Source organism: Cololabis saira, chromosome 3 (genome assembly GCF_033807715.1).
Source record: "Cololabis saira isolate AMF1-May2022 chromosome 3, fColSai1.1, whole genome shotgun sequence".
Classification (NCBI taxonomy): domain Eukaryota; kingdom Metazoa; phylum Chordata; class Actinopteri; order Beloniformes; family Belonidae; genus Cololabis; species Cololabis saira.
Genome location: NC_084589.1, coordinates 28,799,813 through 28,824,840, shown reverse-complemented (window position 1 = coordinate 28,824,840; position 25,028 = coordinate 28,799,813). Strand labels below are relative to the sequence as shown.

The following is a 25,028-nucleotide window of genomic DNA, read 5'->3' as shown; positions in this document are numbered from 1 at the left end:
TTTTCATTTTTTTGAGTCAAATGGCGAACTGCAAAGAGCAGGAGGATATTGAACCCACAAATGTAAGTATAATGTCCCATGGAATTAAAAAAATCACAGTGCTTTTGTATGTTTTAACAGTTTGAACAGTACATAGAAATACCACATTGTTTATTGTTTATTTTTAATACCAAAGAGTGAAATTACCGGAGTCAAATTACTTGTTGGACAATGTTAGAACCTGGCCAATAAAGCTGATTCTGATTCTGAGTTAACGTAAGATAATGCAATATGTGGCTGTTCATGACGAGTCGGGTAGATAACATGCCGTGTCCTGTTAACTACTCGTTAACTCTCATATTTTCTACAAATTTGTTGTATATTTCACATTACTATAAGGCAGCAACGTTATTTGGGGGGGGTTACGAAGTAATAACGTCGCTTGCTGCCTTGTTATCATAGTTCAAACTTTTTTTTGTTGTTGTTTGTTTGTTTTTTTTTTACGAGGACGTTTGTGCATTGCAGTAATCACATTTCACTCCAGAGACTCCGGATCAGGTCCGACACCTAATAAGCTTTAGGACTAACAACGAGGAGAATTTTACTAAGAAGAAATATGCTGCTAAACCACTGTGGGAGTGAGTGATCTAGCTATCTGCTTGCAGAATATCTGTGATGGGGTCCTTAACCATGGTATAACTACTATTCATCACTGTTTTCTGTTACAGGAAACTCATCAAAGAGCTGGAACTGGAGGGGAAGGAGACCACAGCAAAAGTTGGCAAAACATGGGAAAATCTTAAAAAAAATATAAGGTAAGCAATGGTTATGCTAAGTAATATTATCTGCTGAAGAGATGATGCTTAACAAAAAAAAATCCATGTAAAGTATTTATTAATAATCTTCTGTAAATTGTGTGTGTGTGTGTGTGTGTGTGTGTGTGTGTGTGTGTGTGTGTGTGTGTGTGTGTGTGTGTGTGTGTGTGTGTGTGTGTGTGGGAGGCCACAGCAGCCTCATAGCCTTTCTACAAAGAGATGCATGAGGTTTTGGGGTCCAGACCTTCAATCCAGCCTCCATGTTTGTCGGCGTCTTATGAAGATCCCTCGCAAATACTCATGGTAAGTTTAGCAGTAAAAAAGCACAATCTTATTCCCCAGTCCTTCTTCCTATAGCTAGCTTGTGCTACGACCGGTGGTTCCTCCTGATTGTGAGTGATACGACACTACAGTACCTGAAGATCTAACTGTTATTTTCTTTTCAGAACATAATCGACCCTCCATCCTCACCGGTGTCCTCTCTGACAAATTCAGAGGAAAGCACAGAGGTAATTTTTATTTATACAGTGATAATGAACCTGGTATGATGTTGTGGGTGTGTATGATAGTCCAGTCATGTGTGTAATCAACATGTGTATCCATCTTTTTTTATCTCAGAACACTTTGGAAGACGCCAGCACATCGGCCTCAAGCTCTGCCTCCCCAGCTGGAAGAGGAAGCTGGAGCTTCAGGCATCAGGTCCACTTTCCCCCCGATCCCCCCAAAAAAAGAAACTCTCTACGCAGGACTTCCTTCAAGCTGAGGCCGCCAAAGAAGACAGAAGATGTCAAAAGAATGAAGAACACATGGACAGGTTCCTGAACCTTTTAGAGAAAATGGTGGACCAGACACCTCATCAGCAGTAGCAGCACATACACTGCAATATTTTTTTTGTACATATTTCTGTGCAAATTTTTTTATATGGAACAGCACCTTTCTTTGTTCTGCGTGCAATGTTTACTTTTTTTCTTTTTAAAAATGTTATTTGAATATAGCAAATAAAGCCTTTTTTACTGCGGATTCTCTCACTATCCTTATTTTACTATTGATCTTGTTGTACAGTTTATAATTTGAGACATTACCTTACTTTGACAAACCCCAGAAGAGAAAACTGTTGTGAAACAAGTTTTATTAGACAATTTAAAAGTATTTCCAAGTGAGTAAAACCACACAAGTACAAAACTATATGAAGAACATATGGACAGGTTCCTAAACCTTTTAGAGAAAATGGTGGACAGGACACCTCATCAGCAGTAGCAGCACATACACTGCAAACTTTTTTTTTGTAAATATTTCTGTGCACATTTTTTTATATGGAATATAAGTGCCATATTAACAGAGCTACAGCTGAAATTAAAACAGCTTTTGGCTCTCAGCTTCCTGATCAGGCTAGGGATGGAAACGAGGGGTAGGGGGAGAATTGGGACAGGCACCTGGGCCAAGTGCCCTAGATTTCAAGTGCCCTAAAATCTCCCCCTTCTTTTTTAGGGCTTAGGGAAGAAAAGAAGTGCGAGTGGAGAAAAGAAGGGCGAGTGAAGGAGAATTGGGATTGGCCCTTACTTGAATCACTTCAGTTATATGAGGATAGTGGAAATCATAATATAGCGCCCCACCTAGTGGTAGAGTAGGAGAAATGCTTGAATGTATGTGAAATCCAAAATGCAAGAAGGCTAGGGCAACTCAAAAATGTATTTTCTACATGTATTTGGAATGGTAAGTCGCTTTGTATTTGTAAAGATTTTCTGCAAAGGCTTAGACCATTAGGTAGATTAGCCTTCACCTATATTACTGGACAGCTAATATATGCAGTATGCTCTACTGGATCAGTGATTCAACTTCGGAAACCCCTTCTTGAATTCATAGGGAGGCATTTTCCTATAGAAAGTCATCTCTACCAGCTTTGTTGAGCTCAGCACTCTCGGTAGAATTGTAAACTAATAAATGCAATTCTTTGCTTTATAACTCTCTTCGGATTTCGGTGCAATGCAGGAAGACCTTTGGCTTGCATATGATATCAAGGAAAGCACCTTTGTGTTCAAACCATATGTTCCCACCTTCCATGTCTGATTCGGGCTTTAGGACTTGGAGCAATAATGGACTAAAGACTTTAAAAGACGTTTTTGAGGATGGAGGGTTTGTTTCATTTTCACAAATTGTGGACAAGTTTAACATACGTCACTTCATAGCACTTTTCCAAATTTGCAGATCTGACAGCTCTGCATAGTATTTTGGATATTGACAACTTTAAAAAGAGGGGATATAAAATAAATGTATAGTTTACTCTTGATTTATGTAATTGCTGCAAAGCAGACAATGGCTCATTTATACATGCCTTTTGGACATGTTCTAAACTCAATAATTATTGGACTTCTATTTTCAACACTTTCTCTGAAGTTTAAAAAGTTCAACTTTCGCCCTCTGCCTTGATTTCTTTATTTGGTTTTATTCCTTTCAAAGTTTCAATTGTTAAACACCATTCCTATGCAATTGCTTTTGCATCCTACTTGCGTGACATCTCATACTTTTGAAATGGAAACCGGAAAGCCCACCTACACATGATCAATGGATTGCTGACCTCATGAGGTTCTTAAATTTGGAAAAGATGAGATGTTATTGGGTTCATTGTAAAAATTGAACAAAGCTTGGCAGCCGTTCCTAAAATAGATTGACACTTTTAAAATGACCTCCATAGCATAACAGGGTAAACCAGCCACTAGTGTTGTGTAACGAACTGCTGACAAAGTCACTATTATCATTATCGCTTCCTCTTTTTTTCTTGTTTTGTTTTGTTTTATCATTTGTTGTCATTTTAATAGCTTAATGAATATATTTGTCCATGTTCACTTGTATGTTGGGGTTTGTATGTTAATAATAAACTAATAAACTAATCATTTACTGTCGAAAATCATAAATAAAATGTTTAAAAAAAAAAGCATTTTTGAAATTGAATTAAATACTAAAGCAAATGAAAATCTAGCAGAAATATCTGAAACTGTTAAATTGAAAAAAAGAAAAATTCAACACTGAATGGCAGAGTTTGAAAAAGTTGAAAATGTTGCAAGGTAAATGAATGATTTTAAAAATAAAACATTTTTATTTTGGGTTCAAGCAGAAGATACAATAAATAAAATGAATAAGGATCTCTGGATGTAAAAGAGAACTGATAGATAAATTAAATGTTTCGTAGTTCGAAGTCAAGTAAAAATGTAGTGCCCTGTCATTGAATCTGAATTAATTATTTGTATTGTGTGTATAGAGTATGTACTGTATGTGTGAACATTTTAAAATTTTTTAAATTTTTAAATAAATTTTTGTTTTTTTTATACATTTCATTTTTCGAAACATTGCACAGTCTATTTGGGCTACATTTCTTTGACCTCTTATCCCGAGAAGTTCGTAATCTTTTTTGATCTTTTTTTCAACTTGAGAATATTTTTTTTTCATTATACAATGTTGAACTCCAGATTGTTTGGAAATGTTTGCTCTTTGTATCTCAGATTTTTTTTCTTCTTCCTATTATTATTATTATTATTATTATTATTATTATTATTATTATTATTATTATTAATGATAATAATATTCATAATTATTGCACATGACTGGATGAGGAAAAAGTTACCTACCAAAAACTAAACAGACAACACAGAAAATAATTTTGAAAGGTCTTAGGAGTAAGAGTACTTTTGCAGAATTCACATTAAAAAAATGCCATGAAGTGATGTCTCATGTCATTTCAAGTGTCTTATTCATAAAATATGATGTGTTTCATTTCTCTGTATGCAATTCAAAGGCAAGCATTCCATTTATTTTGCCAAGACAAACAAGACACATTCCTGGCATTAACGCAATGAGTTGCTAAACACTGAAAACGACACAGTAATGTTCCACCTGTATAAGGGACATTTGCTCTAGCAGATCAGCACACACATGGATACGTCTAATCCACAAATGGGATGGATTTCTTTCATCGTTTGGTAAGATTAGATGAAATTGCGGTTGATTAGTGTGAGAAACACTTTGATTCTTTGAGTGTTATGCCCTGACTCTTAAATTCTGAGCATTTACCTGACATAACATGAACAGTTTTTCCTCATGTCTTACTATCATATTAGTGATCTGTACAGTTGTAAAGGTAACATATAGTCTTTTGGGTTTATTGAATAAAACATTTGACAATATATAACATATAATTTCTCAACACTGTTATATGATGTCCACAGTTGTGTTGATTCTGTTGTTATATTTGCTCTTGCATCAACTTTGGACCTGCAGCTCAGGTGACCACAGGGTGATAAACAGATCGAAGTCTCTTTTTTCATGTTCCTTCTCAGGTTTCTTTATGTATTGGTGTGTGACTGCGTCCCACTGCCGGACAAAGAACCTCCAATGCACGGAGAGGTCCAGTCTCCCCAGTATCCCCAGCCGTACCCACCCAACCTGCTGAAGCAGTGGGACCTCAGTGTGCCAGAGGGCTTTCAGATTCAACTCACTTTCATGCACGTGGACATTGAAGCTTCTGGAGGCTGCTACTACGACTCACTTACAGTCAGAGCCACATAACAACACATGCTGTATTCAGTATTCTTCCTAAATACATGGCTGCAGATCTAATGGCTTTACTTAGTAGTGTTTTAAATGACTGTTGTTTTTTCTAAGTATAACAATCACATTGGTATTCCTGTTTTAGCTATTTCATATAGAAAATTAATCACTTCTTGTCTCACAAATTTTAGCAAACACTTATTTTCCAAATCATTTGTGCCTTAAAGGGGAAAAAATAGGAAATAAAAATCAGTAAATGCTAATAATTTTCCTTCCTAAATAAAATCAATGACCCATTTAGAACTTGGTATTTTTTCCCCTTTTCCATGACATGGCAGGTTCTTTACGATGAAAAGCTGCTTGGGAAGTTCTGTGGCAATCAGAACTCAGCTGATGGGCATCACCCCGGCCACCAGCCCATCTTGTCTCCAGGAAACAGACTCACCCTCATACTCCAAACTGATGATAGCAATCCAGAGCGCCACCAGAATGTGGGATTCACTGCTCAGTACCAGGCAATAGGTGGCTTCTCCAGTTCATCCATCAACATCCTGTAACTTCCCTCCCCAACAATCAATCCATCTCTCACCAACATTGTGACATTCTTATTACTAGACATAGATGAATGTTCTGCACCAGAACCTGGAGATGGCTCAGGTCCGGTCTGCTCTCAGATCTGCCTCAACACCCTTGGCTCATATCTCTGCTCCTGCTACCATGGCTATGAGCTTCGCTCAGACCAGCGCACCTGCATGTGTGAGTTTGGTGAAGATACATGTAAATTTGTCAATTTTTCTGTAATTTGAGACACCCTGCTGGGACGTTATTCTAAGGGAATCAATTTCAACCCCATAAAGAACATTATTGAACATTTGAGTTAAAAAAGTTTTGAATAATATTGAAATCAGTGGCTGTATGATGAATTTACATTTAGGGCTTGTCATGCTTGATGGTTTTTGTTTTTTCTTCTTGTCCAGTATCCTGCAGTGATGGCATATTTGATGAGCCAAAAGGACATCTGTTCAGTCCAGGCTATCCAAACCCTTTACTTCATCCTATGTCCTGTCAGTATATTATTTCTGTAGAATCTGGCTTTACTGTGTCTCTTAACTTCTCTGACAACTTCCACATTGAGAGTGTGGACACAGAGGAAGGGCCCATCTGTCTCTATCATTGGTTGCAGGTAAATACAAGCACCTCTATGTGTTTAGATTAAAATACATAGAACAATAAAACACTTGGGTTTGAATCTTCCTCCCACTAATTCATTTCTCTTTCATGGGGCAACATTCTTGATTGTACAACTTACTGAGGTTTAGCACAATCGATTAGATAGTTCATTTCTGTAGGAGTTTTGGTAGCTACACTTTGCTGCATTAGCACGTGACATTAACAAAAATGAGAAGGAAATTGTTTCTTTAAATCTGATAACCACATTTTCAGACACATTTCTGTTCCTGCTGAATTTGGTCCCAAATGCTGTTTAATCAGTGGATCATTGGTTTGTCCTCTAATTAAACTGTGCACCACTGTTTTCTAAAGATGAGCATCCCAGACAAAAAACCCATGAAGTTTTGCGGTGGAACGAGCCCAGGAGTGATAGAAACCAACTCAAGCACTGTCATGTTGGATTACCATGTCGATGGCCAAGGGATGAGCAACGGCTGGAGCCTGGACTACCACACACACAGTGAGAGGGCTAAAGTATAAGGTGATGAAAAATTAAATTGTGACCAAAGGTTAAATATGCACTTAAGTACACTTGTTTGCCTGTCTTTGGTGTTTCCAGGAGTGAAGTGCCCAATGCCTGGAAAAGTACCAAGAGGCAGGGTCACTCCATCTTTAGAAGAATATTTCTACAGAGACCAAATTTATGTGCGCTGTGACCAAGGATACAAGCTGATGATGGTTAGTTTGAAGTGTCATTACTTCTCACAATGAGTGTGTATTTTGTAATACTTTCCTAACCTGATATTCATGGTTTTTGTTGTCAGGGGGGTCAGGAAATCGAGAGGTATTCTACTATGTGCCAAAAAAACAGTCAGTGGCACCTCCCTCTGCCGGAATGCCACAGTATGTTCGACTACCGTACTAATGTACTAAGACAATATATGCACAAAAAAATGCAGTCATTGGTATTAACCCTGATGTTGTGTTTTTTCCCTGTTCTTCTACAGTAATTGATTGTGGAGAACCTGAACCTTTGCTAAATGGAGGAGTGACTTTCCTGTCTGGTTCTCTGAATCAGTATCTTTCTGTTGTTCAATATCACTGCAATGAACCATTTTATTCCACGCTGAGTGGTCAAAATGGTAAGATATACGATTAGAGTAGCCTACAGTTTGAGAAATTTCCACAACTATTTCTAAAACTATTTGGACTTTTCAAAGTTTAAATTGTAAGTGAAATGCTTTATAGCAGCACAAAGAATTGTTAGCCATGTTTAAATCAGAGTTTTCCCCTTTAAGTGTGAAAGTTAAAAAGTTTTCCTTAGAATAATGTAGACTTATTCAAAATTATTCCCCTTTAAGACCCCTATTAAAACGTGCAGTAGTTCATTGATTCTGACAAACAAAAAATGTTGCATTACACATATAATATCATAACCTGAAATTAAAAAAAGTTTGACCATTGAGTTGAATAGTAGTGACAGGCAATTTTTGCAAATGATGTGTTTAAATTGAATTCCCTCTGTTTTTCTGTTTGTTGTGTTTGTCCTCAGTGAGTTTCACATGTGATGCAGACAGAAGGTGGAGATCCAACAGTAATGACATTGTCAGCATAACATGTCTTCCAGGTATTACTCTTTGTATCAATCATTCTTCACTGTAGAACAACTGAAAAGAAATTAATGCACGATCAAAAACCCAAGCCTTACAGAGTGAAGGTGTTGAAGAATATGAACAAAATTCCAAATCATGATTTTTTCTTTCTTATTATAATCATTTGTTAAGCAAATTCATACCAGGTTTTTGGAATGATACAGCATCTGCCTTCCCCCAAAACAGGACATGGTCATCTGTAGGGCAGGGATGTCATGTGGAACTACCGTAGTATTTATCTATCTACACATGTCTTGGAAGATGATTTCCATGTGAAATCGTTTTGTTTACACCCCATGCAGTTTGTGGCAAGCCAACAGACGAGAGTTATTCCTTTCAGAGGATCATTGGAGGTCAAGATGCTGCAGATAATTCTATTCCTTGGCAAGTACTGCTGAATGTTGGTGGGAGAGGAGGAGGAATGGTCATAGCAGACAAGTGGATACTGACCGCAGCTCATGTAGTAAAACAGGGCGAATCGCAAGCAACAAACAAAACTTTAAATGTAAGAAATTCACCACAGATGATAACAGCATCATCACTGCCTCAATGTTTTTGCATTGGAATTTATTATCTCTGATTGTTTTTTTTCAGATCTACATGGGACTTACTGATGTGAACAAACTGTACAAAGTTCCTATGCGTGCGGCCTCAATCCACGTCCACCCTGAATACAACAACCCTAATAATTTGAACTTTGACAATGACATAGCCTTGATCAAACTGCAGGACCGACTCACGTTCAACGCATCTATAATGCCAGTTTGTTTGCCAGCGGAAGATGCCACATACACCACAGGCATGATGGGGTAAATCAAGCCTGTCAGATATAATTTCATAGACCTGTAAAATCTCTTTTATGTAACATTATTTTTTGTTTTGTGAACATATCACAGCTGAATATAGTGTGATTATCTTTCAGGCAGGTTTCAGGCTTTGGCATTACCAAATCGGCCGGAGGAGAAAAGATTTTAACAAATAAGCTGAAGTATGTGCAGGTGCCAGTGGTGGATGACGAGATATGTGGAGAATCAATCACTTCTCTGCAGAAGACAAGGCGTAACGTACCATATCTGACAAATAACATGTTCTGTGCTGGAGTCCCTGATGGTGGGAAAGACTCTTGTCAAGGTGACAGTGGAGGTCCTTTCACCCTGACTGACCCTAACACTGAACAATTCTGGGCTGCTGGGATTGTCAGCTGGGGTGTGGACTGTGGATTGCAGGGGACGTATGGAGTCTATACTAAGGTCGCCAACTACATGGACTGGATCAACAAGATCATTGACGACAACAATGATAACAATATCAAAAGTAATGAATAAAAATGTCAATTTTATTCTTAATATGAGTAAATATTTTTCTAACTTAATTTTCTTGAGCAAATGAACATATAAATACAGGCTTAACCAACTTTAACCAGCTGCATTATATGGCAAGACTGAGCAAGACTTTCAACTTTCATTCTGCACATTGTTAAATATCTCTCTTATCAGTCATTGCAATAAATAACACATTTTGCAAAGCTCCCTACACGTGTAGAGCTTCTCATTTTATATTTTTCTTGCATTATGCCTTGTCCACAAATAATGAGGTAAACATATTTAGTTGCTGGCAGAACAGTGACTTGATGCACTTTTGCCTGACAACAAGAATGATCCTGGTTTAACTGGTGGAAGTTGCACATTTTCCCTGTGCTTGAGTGGGTTTTTGCTGGGTACTCAGTTTCCTTCCACAGTTCAAAAGCATGTGTGCCAAGATGACCGGAGATTCTTAATTGTCCATAGGAATGAGTGAGTGTGTGTGTGGTTATTTGTTTATATGTTCCAAAACAACCGATAAGACGACGCTGTGGTGAGAACGCTGAGAAAAGGACTGACCACGGAGAACAGAGTCAGAGAGAAACTGCAGGGTCATCATCCTTATCCTCACCCCAACAGGGGGAGTCTCCCCCAGCCCCAACAGCCCAACGAGTGGAGTCTCACCAAGCCCCAACAGGAGACGCACACTGTTTTCTGTGGTAGACAGACTGACAAACCCCACAGCTTCATTCCCCCCTGAACTTCTGTCTGAAAAGGCACGCAATGACTTTGCTGCCTTTTTCACAAACAAAATATTACAGATAAGACAAGCAATGTGCAGCTCCAGCTCAGGAATGATAACACTTTTGCCTTCCCATCCTCTAGTCAATCTGGGACATTTCAGTCTCTTAGATTATACAACCCTAACGGAAACGGTTTCAAAATTAAAGCCCACAACATGCTGCCTTGATATTCTGCCTTCGAACTTTTTAAAAACAGTTTTTAACTGCATAACTCCGGATGTATTGCAGATAATAAATACTTCTCTTCAAACAGGCCAGTTTCCCCAGGCCTTGAAAACTGCAGTAATAAAACGTCTTCTAAAAAAATCTAATCTGGATGCTACAACACTTAGTAACTATAGGCCAATATTAAATCTGCCATTTTTGGAGAAAATCATTGAAAAGGTTGTTTTTTCAGCAAATTCATGATTTTATGATGCAAAACAATCTTTTTAACACATTTCGGTCTGGATTTCGGCCACACCACAGCACTGAGACTGTACTCATCAAAGTCTTAAATGATGTTCATCTGAATAATGATGCAGGCAAATCCTCTGTTCTGGTATTACTGAATCTCAGTGCAGCATTTGACACAGTTGATCATAACATACTACTCAGCAGATTGGAAAAGTGGGTGGGACTTACCGGCACTGTGCATCAATGGTTTAAATCTTACTTGCAAGATAGGGCCTTTTTTGTGTCAATTGGAAACCAAGAGTCGGAGAGAACCAAGATCACATGTGGGGTTCCTCAAGGGTCCATTCTCGGACTGCTTCTATTCAACATCTATATGTTACCCCTAGCTCAGATTATGGAACATCATAACATTTCCTACCATACTTATGTTGATGACACACAACTCTATATTTCGGTGTCACCACATGAATACAGTCCCCTACTCTCATTGAGTAACTGTATTCATCAAATTAATGATGTGCCAGAATTTTCTCCAGCTAAATGCAGAAAAGACAGAGGTGATCATTTTTGACCCTAAAAATGAAAGGGAAAAGATCAGTGCTCACCTTGGCTCCATGTCATTGACAGAAATCAAGCCAGAAATCTTGGTGTAATTATTGACTCAGACCTGAACTTCAACAGCCATCTAAAGTTTATCACTAAATCTGCCTATTATCACCTGAAAACATTGCCAGAATTAAGGGGATTCTGTCTAAACAAGACATGGAAAAACGTATTCATGCATTCATTTTCAGTAGGTTGGATTATTGCAATGGCATCTTTAGAGGCCTTAACAAGAAATCAATCAGGCAGCTGCAGCTGATCCAGAACGCTGCCGCCAGAGTCCTTACAAACACCAGGAAACTGGACCACATTACACCGGTCATGAAATCACTACACTGGCTTCCAGTGAGTCAAAGGATAGAGTTTAAAATCTTACTGCTGGTCTACAACGCACTGAATGGTCTTGGACCAAAATACATGGTTGATCTGTTAGTTCCCTATGAAGCTCCCAGACCCCTGAGGTTCATCTGAATCTGGTTTGTTGTGTGTCCCAAGAACCAGAACCAAGCAAGGTGAGGCAGCGTTCAGTTATTCTGCTCCTCACCGGTGGAACAAACTTCCTGTAGACCTGAGGTCTGCTCAAACTATAAACTCCTTTAAATCAGGGCTAAAAACATTACTGTTTACTAAAGCATACTCTTAAATTAAATACTTACCTGCTGTACTCTACTGCTCTTACTTTTTAACAACTTCTTATTTTACCTCTTTTCTCATAATTTTATTTGTTATTTATTCTATTTTATTTTGTTGTATTGTATTATTATTTTTATTTCTATTTCTATTTCCCTTTTTAATTAACTTGTTAATTGTATCTTGCTGCTTTTCAATGTTGATGTAAAGCACTTTGAATTACCTTGCGTTGAATTGTGCTATACAAATAAACTTGCCTTGCCTTGCCTTGACTATTATTGGGAGCGTATCCGGTTTATACCGGTTTATAGAGTTTTATATAGGGATTTAAATATGAATACAATTTGAAGGATTCTATTTAGTAGTTTCGAGAGCGACCACACAGATTATTTGAGGGTTTATTTTATTTTAATTTATTTTCAGCAATTGTAGTAAATTTCAGTCAAATTTGGTTGAAGTGATATAGTATATGGAGCATTTCCTTGTCAAAATGTTTTTATTTTCATTGTTATTTTCTCTTTTTCCCCCACAACCACCTGACAACACCTGGAAACTTTTTTTTGCCCATCCCTCAGAGGTGTTAACCCTTGCATGAGAACTGTTGTGTTAGATGAGTAGAGTGCAGAATACAGGAGGTTCCCGGTTAGAATCCCTGTGTGGACTTTTTATGTATGTTTGTGATTTTCTCCAGATACTTCTGCCTCCTCCCGTTGTCCAAAAACATCTGTCAGATTGAATGGTGATTTTAAACTGCCTAATGCCTGAATATGTGTAGCTGTTACAATGGATGGGTATGGATTATTGTTTGCCTGTCCCAGTCTTAAAGTACCACTGCCCTACATGTTTCCCTCTATACCTGATTAAAATGAATGGTTCACCTCTTTCACTTTCAAGAGTATGTGTTTCATTTCTCTGTTTTGCAATTCAAAGGCAAGCATTCAATGTATTTTGCCAAGATAAACAAGACATATTCCTGGCATTAACGCAATGAGTTGCTAAACACTGGAAAGGACAAAGTAATGTTTCACCTGTATAAAGGACATTTGCTCCTACACTAGCAGATTAGTGCCACATGGATATGTCTAATCCACAGATGGGATGGATTTCTTTCATCATTTGGTAAGATTAAAATACATTTTCAGTTCATTTGTGTGAGAAACACTTTGATTCTTTGAGTGTTGTGCCCTGACTCTTAAATCTCAGCATTTATCTGACATAAAATGAACAGTTTCTCCGAATGTCTTACTATCATATTGGTGATCTGTACAGTTGTAAAGGTGAGCATAGTTTTTTAGGTTTATTGAATGAAACATTTGACAATATGTAACATATAATTTCTCAACACTGTTATATGATGTCCACAGTTGTGTTGATTCTGTTGTTATATTTGCTCTTGCATCAACTTTGGACCTGCAGCTCAGATGACCACAGGGTGATAAACAGATCGAAGTCTCCTTTTTCATGTTCCTTCTCAGGTTTCTTTATATATTGGTGTGTGACTGCGTCCCACTGCCGGACAAAGAACCTCCAATGCACGGAGAGGTCCAGTCTCCCCAGTATCCCCAGCCGTACCCACCCAACCTGCTGAAGCAGTGGGACCTCAGTGTGCCAGAGGGCTTTCAGATTCAACTCACTTTCACCCACCTCGACATTGAAGCTTCTGGAGGCTGCTATTACGACTCACTTACAGTCAGAACCACATAACAACACATGCTGTATTCAGTATTCTTCCTAAATACATGGCTGCAGATCTAATGGTTTTACTTAGTAGTGTTAAATGACTGTTGTTTTCTAAATATAACAATCATAAATTCTTCAGGTTTGAGTCTCATAATTGGTATTTCTATTTTAGCTATTTCATATAGAAAATGAATCACCTCTTGTCACACAAATTTTAGCAAACACTCATTGTCCAAATATTTTGTGCCTTATGGGGGAAAAAATTAGGAAATAAAAATCAGTAAATGATAATAATTTTCCTTCCTAAATAAAATGACCCATTTAGAACTTGGTATTTTTTCCCCTTTTCCATGACATGGCAGGTTCTTTACGATGAAAAGCTGCTTGGGAAGTTCTGTGGCAATGAGAACTCAGCTGATGGGCATCACCCCGGCCACCAGCCCATCTTGTCTCCAGGAAACAGACTCACCCTCATACTCCAAACTGATGATAGCAATCCAGAGCGCCACCAGAATGTGGGCTTCACTGCTCTGTACCAGGCAATAGGTGGCTTCTCCAGTTCATCCATCAACTTCCTTTAACTTCCCTCCCAAACAATCAATCCATCTCTCACCAAGATTGTGACATTCTTATTACTAGACATTGATGAATGTTCTGCACCAGAACCTGGAGATGGCTCAGGTCCGGTCTGCTCTCAGATCTGCCTCAACACCCTTGGCTCATATCTCTGCTCCTGCTACCATGGCTATGAGCTTCGCTCAGACCAGCGCACCTGCATGTGTGAGTTTGGTGAAGATACATGTAAATTTGTCAATTTTTCTGTAATTTGAGACACCCTGCTGGGACATTATTCTAAGGGAATCAATTTCAACCCCATAAAGAACATTATTGAACGTTGGCTGTATGAATTTACATTTAGGGCTTGTCATGCTTGATGGTTTTTGTTTTTTCTTCTTGTCCAGTATCCTGCAGTGATGGCATATTTGATGAGCCAGAAGGACATCTGTTCAGTCCAGGCTATCCAAACCCTTTACTTCATCCTATGTCCTGTCAGTATATAATTTCTGTAGAATCTGGCTTTACTGTGTCTCTTAACTTCTCTGACAACTTCCACATTGAGAGTGTGGACACAGAGGAAGGGCCCATCTGCCTCTATCATTGGTTGCAGGTAAATACAAGCACCTCTATGTGTTTAGATTAAAATACATAGAAAAATAAACACTTGGGTTTGAATCTTCCTCCCACTAATTCATTTCTCTTTCATGGGGGCAACATTCTTGATTGTACAACTTACTGAGGTTTAGCACAATCGATGATTCTGTAGGAGTTTTGGTAGCTACACTTAGCTGCATTAGCACGTGGCATTAGCAAAAATAAGAAGAAAATTGTTTCTTTAAATCTGATAACCACATTTTCAGACAAATCTCTGTTCCTGCCGAATTTGGTCCCAAATGCTGTTTAATCAGTGAATCATTGGTTTGTCCTCTAATTAAACTGTGCACCACTGTTTTCTAAAAGATGAGCATCCCAGACAAGAAACCCATTAAGTTTTGCGGTGGAACGAGCCCAGGAGTGATAGAAACCAACTCAAGCACTGTCATGTTGGATTACCATGTTGATGGTCAAGGGATGAGCAACGGCTGGAGCCTGGACTACAACACACACAGTGAGAGGTCTAAAGTATAAGGTGATGAAAAATTAAATTGTGACCAAAGGTTAAATATGCAGTTAAGTACACTTGTTTGCCTGTCTTTGGTGTTTCCAGGAGTGAAGTGCCCAATGCCTGGAAAAGTACCAAGAGGCAGGGTCACTCCATCTTTAGAAGAATATTTCTACAGAGACCAAATTTATGTGCGCTGTGACCAAGGATACAAGCTGATGATGGTTAGTTTGAAGTGTCATTACTTCCCACAATGTGTATTTTGTAATACTTTCCTAACCTGATATTCATGGTTTTTGTTGTCAGGGGGGTCAGGAAATCGAGAGGTTTTCTACTATGTGCCAAAAAAACAGTCAGTGGCACCTCCCTCTGCCGGAATGCCACAGTATGTTCGACTACCGTACTAATGTACTAAGACAATATATGCACAAAAAAATGCAGTCATTGGTATTAACCCTGATGTTGTGTTTTTTCCCTGTTCTTCTACAGTAATTGATTGTGGAGAACCTGAACCTTTGCTAAATGGAGGAGTGACTTTCCTGTCTGGTTCTCTGAATCAGTATCTTTCTGTTGTTCAATATCACTGCAATGAACCATTTTATTCTACTCTGGGTGGTCAAAATGGTAAGATATACAATTAGAGTAGCCTACAGTTTGAGAAATTCCCACAACGTATTTTTCGGACTATAAGTCGCACTTTTTTTCATAGTTTGGCTAGTCCTGCTACTTATGGCCAATCCTAATACACCCCCTATTCTACCACTAGCCCTCACTCACTACCACTAGCCCTAAAAATTAAGCCACAAGAGTAGGGCCCTTGTAATCTTCCCTAGGGATTGGGACACCACTTGCTATGTCACTGCGTGGTTTACGTTCGGGTACGTAAGCGACTGCGTAGTTACGTTTGCACATACGTCACACCATATCAGGAAGCCGAGAGCTAAAAGCAAGTTTTAATTTCCGCTGTAGCGCTGTTAATATGCCACTTTATTAAGTTTTAATATTTTTTCAGGAGTAAAAGTAACCGTTAAGATTCCCAACCTGGGCTCAGTTTATCCAAATAACGCCTGTTAAGAAATTTGCTCCGATGTTTTCGGGGGATATCTAGAGCTGCCACCTCGGGAGCTGATTTATGGTTCCACGTTAAATCGACACAGAGCCTACCGCATAGCCTACGGCGTAGGGTACGCGGCGACGCACACCGTACGGCGCGCGTCGCCGCGTAACCTACACCGTAGGCTCTGCGTTGGTGTAACGCGGGACCATAAATCAGCCTTTATTCTGGCGAGATCTTCGCAACAACAGGGAAGCGAGTGATTATGTACATTCACTGAGTGAATAATATGAAAGTAAAATATATATTTCTCGCTAGAAATGTAATCAAAACGCATTTTTATGCAGAAACTAACTCAAAATATAGATTTTATTTACTAAAAATTAGAAATGTCCGCCATGTTTTTTGGTTTGATTCAGTCTGCAAATGATGAGGTAAAGCATTCTGGGAAGTTTTTTCTGGCCCGAAGTCAGCATCTGAAATCCCTCGCTCTGAAGGGCTAGATTCATACCCACTACCCCTCGAAAAGTCCACTAGCCCAAGATGCAAAGAGGAATTGGGACACCACCACTACCCTCACGGGAACGCGCAAAATTTAGGGGTAGGGCTAAAAAGTAGGTGTAGGGGGTGTATTGGGACTGGCCCTTATACTCGCGTGAGACTTTTTCATAGAAAAATTTATATTTTTACATTACCAAAAGGAAGGAAAAAGAAAGAAAACAAGACAAAAAAAGAGAAAAAAAAACAACTTCTCTGGTACGTTACTTATGCTATTGTGTGGCTTAATAACTGTTGATGTGTTACGAAATAAATGTCCCCCAAAAATGTGACTTATAGTCCAGTGTGACTTATATATGCTTCTTTCTTCTTCATGAAGCATTTTTTAACTGATGCGGAGCGATTTATAGTCCAAAAAATACCGTATTTCTAAAACTATTTTGACTTTTCAAAGTTTGAATTGTACGTGAAATGCTTCATAGCAGCAAAAGAATTGTTAGCCATGTTCAAATCAGAGTTTTCCCCTTTAGGTGTGAAAGTTAAAACGTTTCCTTAGAAAAATGTAGACTTATTCAAAAGTATTCTCCTTTAAGACCCCTGTTTAAAATGTGCAGTAGTTCAATGATTTACACAAACAAAAAATGTTGCATTCCACATATATTGTGATGACCTGAACTGAGGAGGAGGAGGGTGCCAGTTTGATCATTATTGAGTTGAATAGTAGTAACAGGCAATTTTTGCAAATGAAGTGTTTAAATTGAATTCTCTCTGTTTTTCTGTTTGTTGTGTTGGTCCTCAGTGAGTTTTACATGTGAAGCAGACAGAAGGTGGAGATCCAACAGTAATGACATTGTCAGCATTATATGTCTTCCAGGTATTTCTTTTTGTATCAATCACTCTTCACTGTAGAACAGTGGTCTTCAACCCTGGTCCCCGGAACCCCCTGTCCTGCATGCTTTTTAGACATTGCCTTGCATCATCACACCTCATTTCTAACTAATGGTCATCATCAGTTTGTCATCAAGGTCTGGACAAGTCTGGTAATGACAGTCATTTGTGTCAGGGGGTGCTGAAGCAAAGTAACATCTAAAACATGCAGGACTGGGGGTCCTGAGGACCAGGGTCGAAGACCACTGCTGTAGAACAAAAAACCCAAGCCTTACAGAGTGAAGGTGTTGAAGAATATGAACAAAATTCCAAATCAGGAATTTTTCTTTCTGAAAATAATCATTTGTTAAGCGAATTCATACCTGTTTTTTGGAATGATACAGCATCTGCCTTCCCCCAAAACAGGACATGGTCATCTCTAGGGCAGGGATATGGAACTAGTATTTATCTATCTACGCATGTCTTGGAAGATGATTTCCATGTGAAATATTTTTGTTTACATCCCATGCAGTTTGTGGCAAGCCAACAGACCAGAGTTATTCCTTCCAGAGGATCATTGGAGGTCAAGATGCTGCAGATAATTCTATTCCTTGGCAAGTAATGCTGAATGTTGGTGGAGGGAGAGGAGGAGGAATGGTCATAGCAGACAAGTGGATAATGACCGCAGCTCATGTAGTAAAACAGGGAGAATCGCAAGCAACAAACGAAACTTTAAACGTAAGAAATTCACCACAGATGATAACAGCATCATCACTGCCTCAATGTTTTTGAAATAGAATTTTCTCTGATTGGTTTTCTTTCAGATCTACATGGGACTTACTGATGTGAAACAACTGTTAAAAGTTCCTATGCGTGCGGCCTCAATCCACGTCCACCCTGAATACAACAACCCTAATAATTTGAACTTTGACAATGACATAGCCTTGATCAAACTGCAGGACCGACTCACGTTCAACGCATCTATAATGCCAGTTTGTTTGCCAGCGGAAGATGCCACATACACCACAGGCATGATGGGGTAAATCAAGCCTGTCAGATATAATTTCATAAACCTGTAAAATCTCTTTTATGTAACATTATGTTTTTGTTTTTTGAACATATTATCATCTTTGCCTTTCTGTGCACATCAGAACAAATTGTGATCCTTTTTGGGTTTTTTTTTCAGGAAGGTTTCAGGCTTTGGCATTACCAAATCGGCCAGAGGACAGATTTTAACAAATAAGCTGAAGTATGTGCGGGTGCCAGTGGTGGATGACGAGACATGTGGAGAGTCAATCAATTCTCTGCAGAAGAAAAAGCTTAACGTACCATTTCTGACAAATAACATGTTCTGTGCTGGAGTCCCTGATGGTGGGAAAGACTCTTGTCAAGGTGACAGTGGAGGTCCTTTCACCCTGACTGACCCTAACACTGAACAATTCTGGGCTGCTGGGATTGTCAGCTGGGGTGTGGACTGTGGAGTGCGGGGGACGTATGGAGTCTATACTAAGGTCACCAATTACATGGACTGGATCAACAAGATCATTGACGACAACAATGATAACAATTTCAAAAGTAATGAATAAAAAATGTCAATTTTATTCTGAGTTAATATTTTCCTAACTTAATTTCTTGAGCAAATGACCATCTGATTGTGAGCTATTAGTTTTTTGTTTAATCTTTGTATATCTTTGTTCATACATTTTGAATTAATTGCTTAAATGCAGACCTATAGGTCTTTACATGTATCTGATACCATACAGATCTCTGGGTGTTGACCATGCCTGTCTTTCAAAGTCCTGCATGCAGTCTTACACCAAAATTAAACTGTTTTCAATGAGTTTATGAAATGTTGTCTTCTATACATAACCTAAAAGGTTGATGGGCTCCCCTTGACTTTTGTTCATACTTTGCAACTTTTTGCTTCAGCAAAGTTAGTATTTGTAACCCCATCTTACAATTTGTGTATGCATTTATTTCTGGTAAGTTTGAACTCCTCCCCTCTGGACGGCGCTACAGAGCTCTGTACGCCCAAACCTCCAGACTCAGAGACAGTTTCTTCCCCCAAGCTGTTGCTCTGGTGAACTCTCATCAATCATACCCTGGCTGAATTCCAAACTCCACCCTAAACCCTCAAGCCCTGAACCCTCCCCTTTTACACCAAGCTGGTTCCAGGGCTGGTTCTGGGCTAGAGCCAGACTTAGCACCAGTTCTTTGGTTTTACACAGCCTAAGCACCGGCTCCTGGCTCTCAAAACTGGTGCTACAGGAGCACCAGGTCTTTGCTGGGCCAGGGTAAGAACCGCTTTACGTAGGGGGCTACGTGCTTACGTCAAGGGCTGGGGGCGGTGTTACTGAACAACCAAAGCAGAATAAACACGGAAGAGCGCCATTTTTAAACAACGGAGTGTTGAAGACGGCCGTTAAGTTAGCACAGTCTTTTATTATTACATCAATTTATTTAATAATGGATGTAAAACAGAAGCAGCAGTGGTCTACGGTACAATCCATCAACAGTAACGTTGGCGGGCTCCGTGCCCGCCGATGGAGCGCAGCCTCGCGTCCGAGCCCGCAGGGAAGCGTTCCAGCCCGCTCCCAGCCCGCTCCCAGCCCGTCCCCGCGGGCCGGGAATTTTTATTAAATAAATGGATGGAAATTCCTGGCCCGCGGGGACGCCTCCCTGCCCGCCTCCCAGCCCGCGTCCCAGCCCGCGGTTCTGGTTCCCCGTTACCCCAACGCAGAGGCTACGGCGTATGTTACGTAACCTACGCCGTAGGCTCTGCGTCGATGTACGCGACGACGCGCGCCGTACGCCGTAATTTCTTAACAGGCGTAGCTACAACTGATAGATTTCATCTATTAAACCAATATTTATCTTCCTAAATGATTTATTTCATCCAGCGTAATTCTCAACAGAGCTGCAGGTTTCTCCCCCGGGAAGACGGCGCAGGTTGAGCCGTGAGGAGCTGCTGTGCCCCGGGGCTGCCGGCTCTCGGGTCAAATTTCTTAACAGGCGTTATTTGGATAAACTGAGCCCAGGTAGGGGATCTTAAAGGTTACTTTTAAGCCTGAAAAAAATATTAAAACTTAATAAAGTGCCATATTAACAGCGCTACAGCTGAAATTAAAAAAAGCTTTTGGCTCTCAGCTTCCTGATCAGGGTAGGGATGGAAACGAGGGGGAGTGGTGGTGACGTATACAGTAACGTAATGACGTGGCTCTCTGGCCAGCACCAGCTTGTGTAAAAGCAAACGGTTCTCAACCGGTTCTTACTAGAACCAACCGCGAACCGGCTCTAGCACCAGCACTAGCATCAGCCCTGGAACCAGCTGGGTGTAAAAGGGTACAGACTTTAGTGACGTCAGCTGGAAGTGATCAAGTGTGAGAGGGTGTGAGGGCTCCAAATGGTAGAATTAAGAATGGGACAGCACTATAGAGTCTCAGAGTAATCAATCACCGTGCAATAATAATAATAATAATAATAATAATAATAATAATAATAATAATAATAATAATAATAATAATAATAATAATAATAATAATAATAATAATAATAATAACCACAATCATATGTAACAACACCTTTCAATAACCATGCCTACCTCATACTGCTGCACCTTTCACTTTTTTCAGTTGTATATTAATAAGAGCCATTTGTCCATTTTCTGTTTGCAACTATTTAAATCTGGGTACAGTGAGTGAAATGACCGGAGTCAAATTCCCTGTCTACTCTGGCATGTTCAAACTTGGCCAATAAAGCTGATTCTGATTCTGAAATACTTCAAAAAATCCTCTTACCACTATCATATAATACGGTAATATAACACATAACAAATAGTCTAGATGGAAAGGGGGGTCCACGCGCACCCCCCGGATTTTTTTATGCCACCTGATTTTTTTGAATCCTTTAAATGTCTAGTTTCAGAATTTGGTCAGTGCCAAGATCAACTAATGTCTGAAAGGCTTCGTTTTCACACTTAATTGCATCTAACTCCAGACCAGAAAATTGAAATTTGAGATTGGCAAAGTAGCATATCCTATCATACATACAAGCCACAGAGACTAATAAACACATTTATTTTTGCTGCAACCACCGAGCAACGACCAAAACAACCTAGCAACCACCTAGCAACCACTTTTAAGACCCTAACTACCCTAGCAACCACCCTAGCAACCACACCTAAAAGAACTTAAAACCTCCTTAGTCTAGAAGGAAAATGGGTTTCAAGGGTAACCCCTATTATTTATGTCATCTACTTTTTGTTATCATCAAAGTGTCTTCTTTCAGAATTTGTCAGGTGCCAACCTGAAATCATCTCCCAAAGGCTTTATTTTTTATCCTTGTACTGCGAACCCCGACCAGAAAACTCTAAACACCGACATAGTATGTGGTGCAACTTTTGTCCTAAACAACTTACAGAGACAAATTAATACATTTTCCAAGCCAACTCTGATAGGCCATCACGTAGCAACCACCTTTAAGACCCTAGCAACCACCCTAGCAACCACCCTAGCAACCGCCTCTGTAAGTTGTTTAGGACAAAAGTTACACCACATTGTAGAGACAAATTAATATATTTACCCAGGCAACTCTGTTAAAATGAACACAATAAAATAATTGTTTATTACATTTGACTACACACTGACTGTTTAAAACAAAAATCGTAAATAAAAAGGCAAAAAATGTGTGTAGGATGCAGTTAACTTGTGACTAATCGTCAAATTCGCCATCACTGAGGAGATCTTCTATCTCTATTTCTTCCATTTCTAAGTCTTCATCATTCTTATACTCGTTGTCCTCTTCATCACCAGATATGTTGTTGTTGACAGCATCGGCTCCCATGTCAAGAGCCGCCTGCTCTTCCACCTCAGCTCTTTGAGCCAGTAACTCGACAAGAGTAGGAGGGAGGATGGGGAGGATGGGAGGATGGGATGTACATCTTGCAGAGGTATCTTAGCTGGACAACCTCTTTGCCCCTACAAGTACAAGGGCAAGTTTGAAGAGCTTACTAAGTTTCAGACAAGTACAAGTACAAGGGCAAGTTTGAAGAGCTTACTAAGTTTCAGAGTTGGAAACACAAGGAGCCTGCCTGGAAAGTTGTTGAACCCAGGGCACAGGAATTGAAGAAGGATGCACTTTATCGCAAAGTGCAGGGCAAGGACCTCTTTGCGATGGAAGCAAAGTATCATCAGTCATGCAGGAACCTCTTCAACACAGTTTGGCGAAACCATTTACGAGGAAAGCAGAGAGATGAGAAGGCAGCAGACAACATCGACAGCCTGGAGGCCCAGAAGATGGCAGCACATAACAAATCCTATGGTGTGGTAAAAGACTACATTCTTACCAATGTGATCAGAGGCAAAGAGGTTGTCCAGCTAAGATACCTCTGCAAGATGTACATCGAGACATTGGAAAGTGAAGGTTTCCCTAATCCCAAATACCGCAGTGAGAAATTGGCAAAACGACTCTTTGAGCCAGTAACTCGACAAGAGTAGGAGGGAGGATGGGTCCCATTGTCCATATGGGTTCCAGTACCTCTTCGTCTGTTTTCTCCCAGCCCATGCCCGGGTCATATGCTTTTGGGCTTTCCATTATTGCCTCGGCTGCTCTCTTATAGCATGCCACCCTGTAGTTAGCCCGTTGCACATGGGGGATGAGACAGGCTTTGGGAGGAGGCAGGCGTTCGAGGTCTACTTTCGACCTAGAGTCCAGGACCTTCTCGCTACCAACCATCTTCCTCAGCATCTTGGCTCGTGCTGCATCAACCGATGTTATTCGTGGTTGGCCATACATAATGCAAACATATAACTCATTCTTCAACTTATTTCTCACCTGTTTGCTGCGATAAAGGTGACGAAGTGTGGCACAAAGTAGTATGTGCTTCGGCAGTTTCCACTGGCTGCTAGTTGCTGCTCGGCACACATCTTGAGCTATAGAATAGACAAGCCTCTGTGTCTTTTCACACTCATCTTCTCCTAGTGACCCAGTCACCACTGATCTCAGGAATTGGACTAGAGGCTCTGGCAACAGCTCATCCAGCTTCACAGCATCCAGTTCCTGTGCTGTTGGGGGCCATGGTAGTTCCTTTGATTCTTTGAATCCCTTGATGATGTGAGAATGCAGGGTAAGTGCTGCTTCTTGCAGTTGGTCAGCTGTCCCAAGTTTGTAGGCACATACTACAGCTTCATCTACTGTGATGCTCGAACTGTATATGAGGGTAATCTCAATACAGCCATGTTGTGGCACCTTGGAGAATGTGAGGTCACATGAGATGTCTTTGTCTTTTTGCAGTCGTTTTGCCAATTTCTCACTGCGGTATTTGGGATTAGGGAAACCTTCACTTTCCAATGTCTCGATGTACATCTTGCAGAGGTATCTTAGCTGGACAACCTCTTTGCCTCTGATCACATTGGTAAGAATGTAGTCTTTTACCACACCATAGGATTTGTTATGTGCTGCCATCTTCTGGGCCTCCAGGCTGTCGATGTTGTCTGCTGCCTTCTCATCTCTCTGCTTTCCTCGTAAATGGTTTCGCCAAACTGTGTTGAAGAGGTTCCTGCATGACTGATGATACTTTGCTTCCATCGCAAAGAGGTCCTTGCCCTGCACTTTGCGATAAAGTGCATCCTTCTTCAATTCCTGTGCCCTGGGTTCAACAACTTTCCAGGCAGGCTCCTTGTGTTTCCAACTCTGAAACTTAGTAAGCTCTTCAAACTTGCCCTTGTACTCGTACTTGTCTGAAACTTAGTAAGCTCTTCAAACTTGCCCTTGTACTTGTAGGGGCAAAGAGGTTGTCCAGCTAAGATACCTCTGCAAGATGTACATCCCATCCTCCCATCCTCCCCATCCTCCCTCCTACTCTTGTCGAGTTACTGGCTCAAAGAGCTGAGGTGGAAGAGCAGGCGGCTCTTGACATGGGAGCCGATGCTGTCAACAACAACATATCTGGTGATGAAGAGGACAACGAGTATAAGAATGATGAAGACTTAGAAATGGAAGAAATAGAGATAGAAGATCTCCTCAGTGATGGCGAATTTGACGATTAGTCACAAGTTAACTGCATCCTACACACATTTTTTGCCTTTTTATTTACGATTTTTGTTTTAAACAGTCAGTGTGTAGTCAAATGTAATAAACAATTATTTTATTGTGTTCATTTTAACAGAGTTGCCTGGGTAAATATATTAATTTGTCTCTACAATGTGGTGTAACTTTTGTCCTAAACAACTTACAGAGGCGGTTGCTAGGGTGGTTGCTAGGGTGGTTGCTAGGGTCTTAAAGGTGGTTGCTACGTGATGGCCTATCAGAGTTGGCTTGGAAAATGTATTAATTTGTCTCTGTAAGTTGTTTAGGACAAAAGTTGCACCACATACTATGT

The 25,028-nt window shown here is 40.0% G+C and overlaps 2 protein-coding genes and 1 long non-coding RNA gene across 3 annotated transcripts; all 3 read left to right on the top strand.

Moving 5' to 3' along the window:
• Window positions 1-985: 985 nt before the first annotated feature.
• On the top strand, window positions 986-1,661 carry LOC133441055 (uncharacterized). The gene is made up of 3 exons (XR_009782385.1): window positions 986-1,097; window positions 1,241-1,303; window positions 1,413-1,661. It is a non-coding gene; the product is annotated as an uncharacterized LOC133441055 (long non-coding RNA).
• Window positions 1,662-4,707: 3,046 nt separating this feature from the next.
• Window positions 4,708-9,687, top strand: LOC133434854 (complement C1r subcomponent-like). Its single transcript, XM_061717086.1, has 13 exons — window positions 4,708-4,768; window positions 5,126-5,339; window positions 5,675-5,858; window positions 5,952-6,092; window positions 6,314-6,519; window positions 6,879-7,026; window positions 7,126-7,244; window positions 7,331-7,409; window positions 7,514-7,648; window positions 8,059-8,133; window positions 8,461-8,663; window positions 8,753-8,967; window positions 9,081-9,687. Exons 1-13 carry the CDS (start codon window positions 4,722-4,724, stop codon window positions 9,481-9,483), a joined length of 2,169 nt encoding a protein of 722 aa, XP_061573070.1. The 5' UTR covers window positions 4,708-4,721; the 3' UTR covers window positions 9,484-9,687.
• Window positions 9,688-12,866: 3,179 nt separating this feature from the next.
• LOC133434838 (complement C1r subcomponent-like) lies at window positions 12,867-19,491 on the top strand. Its single transcript, XM_061717085.1, has 13 exons — window positions 12,867-13,010; window positions 13,367-13,580; window positions 13,934-14,117; window positions 14,211-14,351; window positions 14,534-14,739; window positions 15,090-15,237; window positions 15,337-15,455; window positions 15,538-15,616; window positions 15,721-15,855; window positions 17,583-17,657; window positions 18,183-18,388; window positions 18,475-18,689; window positions 18,837-19,491. The coding sequence occupies exons 1-13, from the start codon at window positions 12,964-12,966 to the stop codon at window positions 19,234-19,236; spliced, it is 2,169 nt and encodes a 722-aa protein (XP_061573069.1). The 5' UTR covers window positions 12,867-12,963; the 3' UTR covers window positions 19,237-19,491.
• The last annotated feature ends 5,537 nt before the right edge of the window (window positions 19,492-25,028 follow it).

Coding starts and splice junctions, on each gene's coding strand:
- LOC133434854 (XM_061717086.1), top strand. CDS start 4,722: ATGGATACGTCTAATCCACAAATGGGATGGATTTCTTTCATCGTTTG. Junction 7,027..7,125: donor CCTGGACTACCACACACACA/GTGAGAGGGCTA, acceptor TGGTGTTTCCAG/GAGTGAAGTGCCCAATGCCT. Junction 7,649..8,058: donor CACGCTGAGTGGTCAAAATG/GTAAGATATACG, acceptor GTTTGTCCTCAG/TGAGTTTCACATGTGATGCA.
- LOC133434838 (XM_061717085.1), top strand. CDS start 12,964: ATGGATATGTCTAATCCACAGATGGGATGGATTTCTTTCATCATTTG. Junction 14,352..14,533: donor AGACCAGCGCACCTGCATGT/GTGAGTTTGGTG, acceptor CTTCTTGTCCAG/TATCCTGCAGTGATGGCATA. Junction 15,856..17,582: donor TACTCTGGGTGGTCAAAATG/GTAAGATATACA, acceptor GTTGGTCCTCAG/TGAGTTTTACATGTGAAGCA.